At 48.5% G+C, this 12898-nt stretch overlaps 1 protein-coding gene across 8 annotated transcripts in view; it reads left to right on the top strand.

Annotated features, from left to right (window-relative positions):
* Nucleotides 1-12898, top strand: part of fgfr3 (fibroblast growth factor receptor 3) — a 42264-nt gene that overhangs the window by 17083 nt on the left and 12283 nt on the right. For all 8 annotated transcript variants that reach the window (XM_086126589.1, XM_086126586.1, XM_086126585.1 and 5 more), the window contains 3 exons: nucleotides 5270-5439; nucleotides 10519-10642; nucleotides 10731-10921. In XM_086126589.1, the coding sequence (XP_085982715.1) occupies nucleotides 5270-5439; nucleotides 10519-10642; nucleotides 10731-10921 (485 nt within the window). The remainder of the gene's footprint in view (nucleotides 1-5269; nucleotides 5440-10518; nucleotides 10643-10730; nucleotides 10922-12898) is intronic.

Raw genomic sequence — 12898 nt, 5'->3', positions numbered from 1 at the left:
GCGTTGGAGCGAATGATATTGAATTAAACCCAGAGGTACAACCGTTCATCAATTATCACACCAATCCGTTTTTTGAGAGCCATTTAAACACGTTTTGTTTCATTTTCAATGCTCCAAATATTCACCTGTCAACAGGAAATGTTGCGCATTTTCTGCACTGTCCATTCTGAAATAATGACTGAATAAAAGAATGGAAATCGAAACATGTTTTTTAAAAAAAAAACCTCCAATCCGTCGATTAATCGACAAAATAAATGACGGATGAATTGACGATCAAAAGAATCGTCCGTCGCAGCCCTTACCGTATAACATATCAAATTAGGATTGAATTGAATCGCGTGGCATCTCTTCGTCATTGGATTGAGTCCCATTCGTGTCGTACGATCTCCTCGGCGCAATTCATTAGAATTGGGGTAAATCACCTCGGATGGTAATCGGAACGAATCGTACTGTGTCACATTCCCATCGCTATCGCAACGCCATAAGAGTGCACCGGGAATGACTTGGTGTCGTTCGAGCGTGCGACGGTGTTCTCCGAGCGCAACGGCGCCATCTCCATTGTACGGACGGAATGCGGCGTCCTCCTTGTGACAAAACTGTCTTAATCTTAGCCGGTAAATCCACCTCATGACACGGCGGGTCCCGGGCCAGCAGTGCGGGGATTAGCCCAGAAAAGCGCTAACTTCATGTGCTTGCTAAGCCAGCGCTAATTGCTCCCACAAGAAGGAGACCCAAACATGTGACTCAAAACCAAGGCGCCGCCAAAAGACGGGAAATATTTGCCCCCGAGAGTCAGACGAACGGCACAGGAAAGACAAAGCGAAAAATGCCTCCCGGCACGAACGAAAGACAGACGGCGGGGCCCGCTGGTGCGCTAACCGGACCCGTCACGATATTTGCTCGATTGATGATGAGAATATCGTTGATTCTGTCATCGCAATGTTGCATGAGAGAGGATTGACTCGTCTGGTTTCTTTTGCTTTTTTTTGACTGGATGTCAATTTGAATATCTCGGATCGTTGTGGAAAAGCCCAACTCGGGGCTGCAGCGGAGAATTAGCATTTGCATTCAGCTGCACGCATGGATCCGTGTTGGACTGTCAGATGAAGATTCATGATTATTTACGCCAGAACGATCAGCGTGGAAAAATGCCGCGAATGGACACCGTGCGCTGCGACTAAATGCCGACCTTTAGCACATGAAACGCAAACGCACTTTGAGGCGGAATGTTGGCGTCAACCGGGTGACACAAAATCGCACCAAGTTGATGTCCGTCATGAAGCTGTCGGCCGGGTCAAAATATTTGCCTTTTGGAATGTGGCATGAATCCGCAATGTGTGTGTGTGCGTGTGTGTGTGTGTATGAGTGTGTGTGTGCGTAGGAATGTGAAGAGAGGCTAATCTGTGGCGTGTCCCCGTCTCTTGTTTACGCTGGCAGCCAAGCAGAGAGCCAGCCGCTCGCCAGCCCATGCTACGCTACGCTACGCTAACCCGTCTGCCGGCCGCCATTCTTCCGCAGCGCGCCTTCAAAGGGCGAAATCGCCACTCCGCTCGGCCGCGGCGCCGCACGTGTGCGTAGCGGGCGTCGGCGAGGGGCAAATTACACAATTAGGCAATTACCCTCCGCCGCACCCCCCCTTTGGCCGCGCGGCCGCCTGATCAGTGAACCGTCGCCTGGCGTGTCGACTTGCACGCTTCTCGCTAATTGCCGTTTGCTTTCATCATTCGGGCAAGTTTCTGTTTGCTCTCGACAACAACAATAACAACGACAACGGTGCGTGACCAGAGGCACCCGCTGCAGTATCCCCACGGGGGGCGGCACACCCCCATCGCACAACATGCCACCCTCCCAAACCATCAAAAGGAAACCTTCCCAAACTGTATAAGTCACACGTCTTCTTGAATATCCCAACAGAGTTGGCGCACCTCCTCATTCCTCGACGCGCTCTGCCAAAAAATGTCAACATTTGCCAAACTTGTGACAAGCCACATTGAAGTTCCTTCAATAACCCGACACAGTTGGCGCACCTGCAAAAACTTTTCAATTTGGGGCTCCCCCCTATGCCTCATATACACCCTTCAAAAAGCAAATTTCCCCAATTTTTTTTAAAGCCGCACACCTCCTTCCAACACAGAGTTGGTATCTCTGCATACTTCGTCAAACTATAAAGTCATAATTCCCAAACTTCTTCAGTCATGCACCCACTTTAACCTTCCAGAAGAGTTGGCGCACCTCTTCTCCCCCAAACGTAACCTCCCCAAAAATCTGTCCTAATTTGCCATATTCTGACATACACCCCTGAAAATATACTTTGTCACATTTTGCCAGGCTTTCTCAGCCATGCACCCACTTTGAACATCCTCAGAGACGTGGCGCACCCCCTCTCCCCCTGCACACACCCTACAAATATAACCTCATAATTTCCCACATTTTTTTGAATGACGCACCCCCTCTCACCTGCAATATGCCCCAAACGTTTGTAGCCAGGCATTCAATATCCGGACAGAGGAGGTGCACCAATTGTCAAAGCTTCATCACCCCCCCCCCCCTCACCCCCCTCCACATCCCCACGGCGTTCCCACTCCATAGCCAGATGAGCGGCCGATATTTGAATGTCACTCTTGTCCTGCGCCGCGTCCGCTCAAGCGCGCACAGAAACTTCATCCCGTGTCTAATTGGCGGGATGGTATTTCCTCAGCGCGGGGGCGGCGTTCTGCACACCCCACCGGGCGGGGTGGGGACGCCGATAACCCCGCGGCGGTATGCGTTGCGGCTCCTCGTCACGTCCACCTGTTAGCGGGCCCGGTTAACTAACCCAGGAGGAAATCCCAGCGGACGTCTAAAAATATCACCCCCCAGTGCACGAAAAAGCGCGCTGAGAACACGGGAAGATCGTGAAGTTGTTTTGGTCGTTGCGACTCGTGTGACTTCCAAAACACGCCCGCGTGGCTTTTCTCCGGGTACTGCGGTTTCCTCCCACATTCCAAAAACATGCGTGGCAGGCTGTTTGAACACTCGACATTGTCCCGAGGTGTGAGTGTGGGTGCGGATGGTGCGCCCTGCGATGGGCTGGCAACCGGTTCAGGGTGTCCCCCGAAGACGGCTGGGATCGGCTCCGGCACACACCCCGCCCCCCGCGCGACCCTTGATCTTCACCGCTTTGCTTTTTGTTTTTCGTCTCTGATTTACGTCCTCTTCATCTCTGCGTGATCTTTCGCTTTCAAGTTCCAAGCGCTCATACTTGGCGGAAAGGAAAACGTTTCACGTTCTGCGAATAGATTCGCGGCAGAGGCGAGAACGCTGGAAGAGTAGCAACAAGTGAGCTCGCTGTGTTTTTTGGTGGGGGGGGGGGGGTGCGGGGGGTGTAAGAGTCTGTAACAGAGGCGGGATTGTGCAGTTTTGGGTGAAAACACGACGATGGCTGACAGCGGAGTTTTGCATGCAGAAGCCGCGGAGGAGCAGGACCACACATCGAGAGGCCATAAAAAGTGCGCGGGCGCGCATGCGGTTGACGGCGACGCCAAGAAAGCAGAGCGCGGCGTCGGCGTCTCCTCGCCGCCTCGGCCGACGCGAGGAGGAAATAATCAAATCCAGCGGCTAATTCCCTTTTGAGGTGCAAACCGTGCGTTGCTTTTCACCGGCTGGGGAAGAGCGACGACCCGTCGGGCACGCGCGCGGCTGCACCTTCGCCAGTCCGTGTACGCCACCCAAAAAAAATCAATTAAAAAAAAATGAGCGTTTTGGAGGAAGGACAGAAAACAGTTTTCCTTGAAAATTTACAACCATTCAGATTTTTTTCCCTTGGAAAAAAAATTTGACTTTCATCTCCTAATATTCTCATATTTCATTCCCGGAAGAAATAGTATTTTATTCGCTCAATGAGGGAGATTTTAGTCTTGATATTAAATTTTTTTTTCTTGTTTATCTTCCCCAACCCCCCCCCAAAAGAATTCTGATACTAGGACTTTAAAAAAAACAATAAAAGTAAGAAAATAAAATTTGACGACTTCTTTTCTAGGATTTTTTTCCTCAATATATTTGGACTATCTTCCCCGAAAAAAACCCCTCCAAAAACGTGAACTTTTTCATATTAAAATTTTAATTGCTCATCACTTTATTTTCGAATACAATCCTGCTCTCTATCGTCTGCCTTTTTTGTAATTTCAAGTTTTGGATTTTTTTTTTTTCCTGAAAGTCTGAACAAGTTCTATTATTAGTTCCTAAAAGAAAAAAAAAAGGATACATTTCAGATATTTTCTTTTTGAAAGATGAAAAAAACGTTCATTTTGTAAGATGACAACTTTTTAAATATATTTTAATCGACTTAAAGGTGCGTTCAAACTGTCAGGCTGAGAAAGACAGGTGTGGCCTGCACCTTTTCGCGCTGATGGCTTTCCACGGCCTGCTGCTGGACACACGAGATTCTTTCAAAGACACACACACACACACACACACACACACATTGAGATGCTAATGAGCTCCTCTCAGTCCTGCTGCTTGTACAAAAGTAAAAGAGACATCTGATGAGCGGTCAACCACCTCCTTGGCTTTTGTTGCGTTAAGCTCTGAGCCACACACACACGCACGCACTCGCACACTGGTGATGGAGGGGGGGTGGGGGGGCTCACTGTCACGATGGCGCTCTGGTGTGTGAGAACAAGTCAATAAATCACCTTGGCAGCCTTGTGAATGGCAGGAGAGTCGCGACGCTGGAAAACGAAAGCGTCGCAGCCAATCGACGTCTTCGGCGAGCGTTTGGCACCGTCAAAGTGCGTTTAACTCATTCACTCCCAAAGACGTATAAAAACGTCTTTTCAGACTTGGTCCAGAATTGGCTGGTACTGAATGAGTTAACAGAGAAGCTGCATTTTTTTTTTGAGGGGGGATTCCCCCACCCCCTCCTCCTCATCCTCATCTGAGCTCCCGGGGGTCCTTGTCTGTGTGTTCTGTGCTTGTTTGCCTCATAAAAAGTGACATGAAGACGTTCCATTTGAATGGAATGGATGACAGGTCCGCATGTTAGCATCTGGATTTTTTTTTCACGATACCTCCACATGACTCTCTCATCGTATTTTTTTTTCCCCTCAAAGACAAAATACATTTTGTAGTACAATGACATTTTCATCATTTTTTTTTCTTTCTTAAGGGAAACATAAAACTATCATCTTGTAAAGAAGCCACAGTGTTTATATTCCAACCCCCCGCTCCAAATGTTGTCCTCAAAATCGGACAAAGGTCTGAAAATGTCGCGCTGCGTCTTTGCACGCAGAAGCTCCGTACTGGACCCGACCGGAGCGGATGGACAAGAAGCTCCTGGCGGTGCCTGCCGCCAACACGGTCAAGTTCCGCTGCGCGGCGTCAGGCAACCCGACGCCCACCATCCACTGGCTCAAGAACGGCAAAGACTTCAAGGGAGAGCAGCGCATGGGCGGCATCAAGGTCAGTCCGGTGACACTCGCTTTGCTTTGCGTAGGTCACATCGTGCACCTGACATCTACGCTTCCGACCGGGCTTGCTTTACACAATCTTCCAAGCGACCCGCTCATTTTCTCTTACGACGCCAGACAGTGACCGAAAGACCTCAGACCGGCAAAAAGCAGGACAAAGTTGTGGCGCGGAGGGTGAATTTGATCGAAGCGCAGGCAGGGAGATTCTGCGCACCGTTGATTTGTGCGGCGGATGTCATCGGATTTCATTTTTAAATATGACCCGAGCGCGCATCGAATCCTCCGAGTCATTGTCGAAATGATTCCACAAGTGGAGGTCTGCGTGTTCTGCGTGGACTCCAGCGAGTCTATTTCTGCTTCGGCGATGGCATCGACCGTGCGCACGTGCGCCTCCCCTGAACTCAATTTAAAGGTAATAAGCTTTCGGTGTTCACTCCCACAACGCCGCAAACGTCGGAAAAAAAAATCTTTGTGCTTTTTACTGTCGGCCGAGAAAACTGTCACCTGGTTTATTGTTTCTCTCTCATTGAATGGATTATGCGACTTCAAAAAATGTTTACTTGAATTGGACATCTTGTCCAAAAAAATATGACGATAATCAATAACACGGCGACATTTTTTTTGTCAGAAAAAATATGATGATGAATCTCGAAAATAACTTCAATGTGGGGGAGATCAATTAAATGTCCGGCAAACACTTGATGATGTCAGTGAACAAAGGTGCCTAAAACCAAGTTGAATAGAAATCGTGAATAAATGCCGTTGTTGCAAATATTTTGTAGTAGTCCATGCGATGCTCGGGAGCAGCATTTTAATCCCCGTTTACGCGTTCCGCTGCGCCCCGCTCTCCACGTCGGAGTGTCTAAAAGTAGAGAAAGTGATCCCGCTCGTCTTCTCGTGGCAAATAAAGGTCAGGATCGCCCCGCCGGGCAGCACGTCCTCCGTAGCGGAATTCTACGACCCGCCCCCTCCGCCTCGGACTCCCTCGGTGGGGACCACCAAAATAAATAATGCCGCGTTGAAACCGGAGTGCTGCTGGGATACTTGAACGCTGGCCCGATAGCGCGGCGTTGACAGCGAGGCGGCAGCGCCGCAAGCAGCTGCTCGCCTCGCTTTTGTCATCGTTCCTGCGAGCGGCCACGCGGGACGAACGCCACAAATGTGACTTTTCGGTTTAAAGCGACACCATTTTGACACGCGCCGGACGAATAGAAAATAAGCCAAAATGTTCAAGGAAAATGGCAGACGTCTCGTGTCCTTTCAGGCATGTCTTCTTAAGACTTTTTTGTGGGTCAACTCGTGATAGACGCGCCTTCCAAATTTTATGTTGTTACGGCCAACCGGATTTGGGGCCTGATTTGAGGTGTTCACTTGTTCAGCGTGCTCGTCAGGCAAAATGGCCACTTCAAAACCAAAATGACACCATTTTCTTCTTGGACTTGGCTTGAGACTTTAGGAGGGTGGACATTTCCATGTTGCTTACCCAAACTGGATTTGGGGTCTGAATTTTGTTTTGGAGACTGAAGGACCTTGAAAACGAGACTAAAATGACAGCTTCAAACCAAAATGAGCAACTTGCTGCATATTTTTGGCAGTGGCTTATGGAGACTTTTTGTGGGTCTGGTCCCGATAGACTTGTCTTTCACCGTTGATGTCAAACTGACTTTTGTGGCTTCATTTTCACCAAAACGCAATTAGAATAATTTGAATGAGCCTGAAATGGCCGCTCCAAAGCAAAATGGCAGACTTGTTTTTGTCTTTTCAAGCTTGGCTTCTTGAGACTTTTTTTGTGGCTATATTCACCATGGCCATGTCGACCGAATTTCAAATTGGAGTTTTTGCAATGTGATTAGTGTGGCTGAAGTGGTGGGAAAAGTGTTGGCGTTGCCCTTTCAAGAGTTAACGTAAGGAGATCCCGTCGCTATTAACAGTTTACGGAGATCTCCAACATCTGCTCCCAGCGGGCCGCCAGCAGTTGTCCCCCCCCCTCCCTGCCCCCTCGCACCCCCCTCCCATCCTCCCACCGGCACCTGTCGCCAGCCCTCCAACCACCGCCACTACCGCCGAGCTAAAAAGTTCGCATCCCGGCGTTAGCGTCATGCTAATCCCGTGGTGAGCTCTTGGATTTCATCAACTGGCCGAGCGGTCCCGCTCGCTCGCCCGACGGCCTGCGGGAACTGAAAGTTGTTTTTCCAACGGAGCCATCGCCGCCGGGACGAGGAAACGTCACCTCGAGTCTGAACTGAGTTTATCCTTTCGCTACTGGTGGTTCGTTAGCAAGAGCTTTGGGTTAGCACAAAACACCACCACCACCACCATTCCCCCTCTGTTACCGCTCTGATAGTAGCTGTACTGTGAACATTTGGGGTTTGGTACCTTTTACGCTGATGGGTGACATGAGAAAATGACCACTTTGGGGCAACACGGCAATCGTCTCTGACGCCGCTAATTTTGACCACCCGTTGACTTCAAAGCTCATTCTGAGGCCTTTCACACAGAACAGCGACTTTTGACAGGCTGCGTGAAAGGGGCGACACAGCTTCTGATACTTGCTCGCAAGCCAGAAATTTCACCGGTTAACTTCAACCCCCATACTGTTGTTTCACACAAATCAGCAAATAGGCGACTAGGAAGAAAAATCTCGAAACATCAGGTCATGGAGCTGCTGTGCCACCTCTGGTATGAGCCCCAAAAATTGGCGTGTCCTTTCGCAATCAATGTGAAAAATATTTCTTTGACGGGCAAGGTGAAAGGGTTTCTCCTCCGATGTTTATGAGGTCATTAGTTAGCCAGTTAGTTTGCTAGCTAGCATGATGGGATTAGGATCTAAACCTGTTGATTAGTTTGTTAGTTAGTCAGTCACAATCTAACTTTGGGGGGGGGGTGAAAATAGCGGTCATTTTCAAAAGATTTCTTCAAGTCAGCTATTGTTCAAACCAAGTACACCAACAAAACATTTAAATCTCCACTGGAATTGAAGTAAAAATGTAAAGTCCAAGTGACTAACCCTACGGTGACGTCAAAGCAATATCTTATCGTGCACGCGGTTTAGGCCGACGCACAGCAAATTGCAAATGTTTTTTTTTTTTAATTGACGAGCGTCGGGTTGGTTTCTGAAACAATTGCGCAAACGAGGGAATTCCCAAATGCCGAATCACGACGACGCGAGGACTTCAAGCCGCATGCCGCGTCCTTTCTTTCACACGCTATGGCGGCACGGGCAAAGAAAGACGTAATCTGCTGATTGAGGGCTGGACGGGCACAAAGCCTGACGACAGACACCCCCCCCCCCCTCCCCCCCAGTGATGACCTCCACAGTGACGGGACTCCGTTACCCCTGAGTCCCCCCCCCCCCCCCCCCACTGCCCTCGTGGACACCTAAGACCCCCTGCTGGGACTCAGGGGTGAAACGGTCGTCACCTCTCTTGAATTGAAGTGACAACATCATTCCCCGAGCGACAGCCGTGCCTAATCCGCTTTGCCGCTCTCGACACAAGCACGTCCTCGCAAAATCGTAAGGACAAGGTATTGTGTCGGTATTGCGGCGCATGAGATCATAGCGAGGTGCCGTGTCATTCATAGAAGGCATTCCAGGATCATTAGAAACGTGACGTGCGACGGCTCCATCAAGTTTTTCCTCTTGTTGGGTCATAGCGCGGCCGAGACGGGGTGGAGCCAGCTCGCCGGGTTTTCTTCTTTTTTTTTTTTTCCTTCTTTTTTTGAGGGCGCGCTACTGCTCCGCTCAGCACTCGCAGGCTTAATAATATTTACACACATTTTCCACGCGGCCGTTCCAAGACAGCGCGAAGGGACGATGGTGACGACGACGACGCCGAGCAGCTTGCTCCTGCAATATTTCTCTATTTATTACTTCATTATTTATTATAAATCATTTATTTGGGGTTTTATTTTTTATTTTTTTTTGCACTGATAAAATATTGACTGATGTCCCATAAAAAGTCAAATACAAATATATTGATTCAATAAATGTTTTAATTCAGTAATTTGTTAAAGAATGACACAAATGCCAAATGAAGCACATTTGGAAGTACTTTTAACATAATAAACATTTTTTTTCTTTCAACATTACGAGACCGTTGGTCGATTCGGTATTTAATTATTGACCGTTCAATGTCATATTACAAAAAAATTAATTCCACCGGGAAAACGGGTATGCGTTGCCTATTCAAAAGAATGTTTGTTTACGTGTAGTACAATCAATAGTCTTACTTGATTAAACCATGTTCTTATAATTAATGTGATCACATCAAATTATTTTTTACATCATTTTCAGCATTGAGAAATTAGCATGCATGATTATTTTATGATCAAAATTATAAATAAAAAAATGGACCTACAATACAAGAATAATAGTCATAAAGCATTTTCCAGATTTTTTTATGGTTGAAACTCCATCCATCCATCCATTTTCTGAACGGTGCTCACCGGTCATCCACCGTGCCGCCGCTTATTGAAAATATTTGACCTAGTTTCGATTTTGCTGGCTTATCTGTTGCTTTTCAGAGCTCAACTTTGGCCCTTGAGCGCAAAAATGTCCACGTGCCCCACACCGGGTCAAAACGCTCGCGAAAGCGACAACGTCGCCGTCGCCGTCGCTGGCCTATCGCTCTGGACTTGACCTGTCATGCACCTGCACGGTGGGGGGTCTCGGGTTTGCGTTGGCGGCTTCGGTGCGACACCTGCTTTGGGTTAGCCGCGCGCGCTAGCTGGCACGGCCCAGGCGGGCAGGCCTCGCAAAGAAAAACACCGGAGAGATTTGAAACGCCGCAAGACGTTCTTCAAGCCCGCACCGAGGCGCCTTCGCCACCGTCGGCTTTGCTTCGCACGCCATTTAGCGCACACGTGCGGCCTGGAAAAGACGCGCGCGCGCGCGCCTACGCGCATTTGTAAAAGCATGAACAGCTTCGGCTCCTGAAATATAGCCCAAAACGCTAAAGTGTCTCAGCAATCCCAAATTGTTGAAATGTTCTTCTTCTGAATGTGCGGCGCTCACAGTCCGGACTTTGACCCCCCCCCCCCCCCCCCCTCGCTTTCTTGTTTGTTTGCAAAGCTGCGGCACCAGCAGTGGACTTTGGTGATGGAGAGCGCCGTGCCGTCGGATCGCGGCAACTACACGTGCGTGGTGCATAACAAGTACGGCACCATCACGCACACCTACCAGCTGGATGTGCTCGGTACGTCACCGATCTGTCAAAATCGATTCCGGGAAGAAAGAATACACCAAAAAAAAAACAAACATCTGACACCGATGGCCCATTTTAGAGCGCTCCCCGCACAGGCCCATCCTGCAGGCAGGCCTGCCGGCCAACCAGTCGGTGGTGGTGGGCAGCGACGTGGAGTTCCACTGCAAAGTCTACAGCGACGCCCAGCCGCACATCCAGTGGCTCAAGCACATCGAGGTCAACGGCAGCCGCTTCGATCCCGACGGCGGACCCTACGTCAAAATCCTCAAGGTGAGCGTGCGCCTCCGCAGCCCATCTCGTCGCTTCATGTCGCCGCCTCCTCCGCTCGGCAAACTTTGCTGACGTCGACGCAAATACTTTGCAGATTAGAGTTGGCTGATTCCCGTTCTAATTTATTGTGATTTTTGTAATTTTTTTTTTTTTTGTGGGTCGACAAATGATAAACATGTCTACCAAATTTCAACCTGCTCTGGGGGCTGATATTTTATATTTTGTGATATGAAGCTCAACCAAAATGCTCGACTTTCTGTGTTGTCTTTTCGAACATCTTAAGACTTTTTTGTGGTTCTGCTCAGAATAGTTCATGTTGCGAACACCAACTGGCTCTCGGGGTGACACACACGGCAAAAAAATGGCTGCTTCAAACCAAAATAGCTCTCTTTCTGTGTCTTTTATGTAAAAGCTTCTTATGGCTTTTTTGTAGGTCCACTGAGCATAGACCTGCTTCCTAAATTTCGTGTGTTGAAGTGACGCTGGGTTTTAGGATTTAGGATTTTGTTGATGCTGCAAAGTCAAAATGGCTGCTTCAAAGCAAAACGGCAGGCTTTCTGTGTCTTTTTGGGCTTGACTTGTTGAAATGAGTTCTGTAGGTCCGCTCATGACGGATGTGCCTACCAAATTTCACGTTGCCAGAACAAACTGGCTTTGGGGGCTGAATGTTTGGGTGAATTTATATAAGGTGCTCTTGATGCAAAATGGCCATTTCAAACCAGAATGGCCATCTTCCTGTGTTGTTTTTTTTCTTCAGCTACGGCTTTTTTGAGGCTTTGTTTGTACGTCAAGTCAAGATAGACATACCTCCCAAATTTCATGCGGTGAAGTGAAACTTGCTTTGAGGACTGGATTTTTTTTTTGGGTCACTTTCTCTGGGATGCTACAGAGGCAAAAAAAAAACTTTTTGGGCATGACATGAAACATTTTTTTGCACGTCTGCTAATGATAGACGTGGCTACCAAAATTCATGTTGCCAAAGCAAACTGGTTTTGGGGGCTGATTTTATTTCGGTGAAATTATACAGGCTGTTATTGGGGCAAAATGGCGGCTTCGAACCAGAATAGCCGTCTTCTTCTGTCTATTCGCTTTGAGCTTCCTGAGGCTTTTATGTGCGTCTGCCCGTGATGAACGTGGCTACCAAATTTCACGTGGCTAAGTCGAACTGGCTGCGGGGGCTGAATTTTCAAAAACAAAACAAAACAAACTGCCCGCTGTCAATCTGAAAGCGTTCAGTCCAGTCTTGTTTATGTTGCACTGGTGGCCGCTTTGACTTTGCGGAGGTTTTGCCGAGAATAGTCACAGAGGACAACACCCTAAAACCCTTCTGGGGGGCGTTTTTTTTTTTTTTTTTTTTTTTTTTTTTTTTTGCAAAGACTCCCACACTTTCTCGTTCCGCCTCCTGCGCTTTTCTTTTTTCAAGGCGGCCGCCGAGTGAGCGAGCGAATTAAACAAACATCTGGTTTAGACTAAGTTAACTGCTGCGGTGGCGGCAACGCAGGCGGAGAGGCGGTCTCTGCTAACCGCCACTGCCGTCAGATGTCCTGCGTCGCGTGGTTTTCTTTTTTTTTTTTCGGCAGCAGTAAGCAGGAGGAGGAGGAGGCGGCAACCCCAAAAAAGCCTTGGAAAAAATGAGCGGAGTGAGGAAGGGCAGAGTCAGCACAGACTAAAGTGTGACAGAGGAGGAGGATGGAGACCAAAAACAACCAGAGAGGACTTTGTTTTTCCAAAGATTTACGTGGCTTTCATCTCGGCGTGCTAATGAACCAACAAGGGAATAAATCAAAAGTCGTTTGTACCGCAAATGCTTGGGCAAATACGAATTAACTACACTCATTTCAGCTCGACATGAGATCTGCCGTCCTTGCATAATCGGCTGCTTCAGACCCAAATGGCAGACTTGACTGCATCTTTTCAGGCGTGGCTTCTTGAGACTTTTTTTTTTTTTTTTTTGTGGGTCTCTTTGTGACGGACAGG

The sequence above is a fragment of the Hippocampus guttulatus genome, chromosome 13, assembly GCF_054856545.1.
Source record: "Hippocampus guttulatus isolate MCC_2025c chromosome 13, RoL_Hgut_1.0, whole genome shotgun sequence".
NCBI lineage: Eukaryota > Metazoa > Chordata > Actinopteri > Syngnathiformes > Syngnathidae > Hippocampus > Hippocampus guttulatus.
This window is presented reverse-complemented; position numbering and strand designations above follow the sequence as displayed.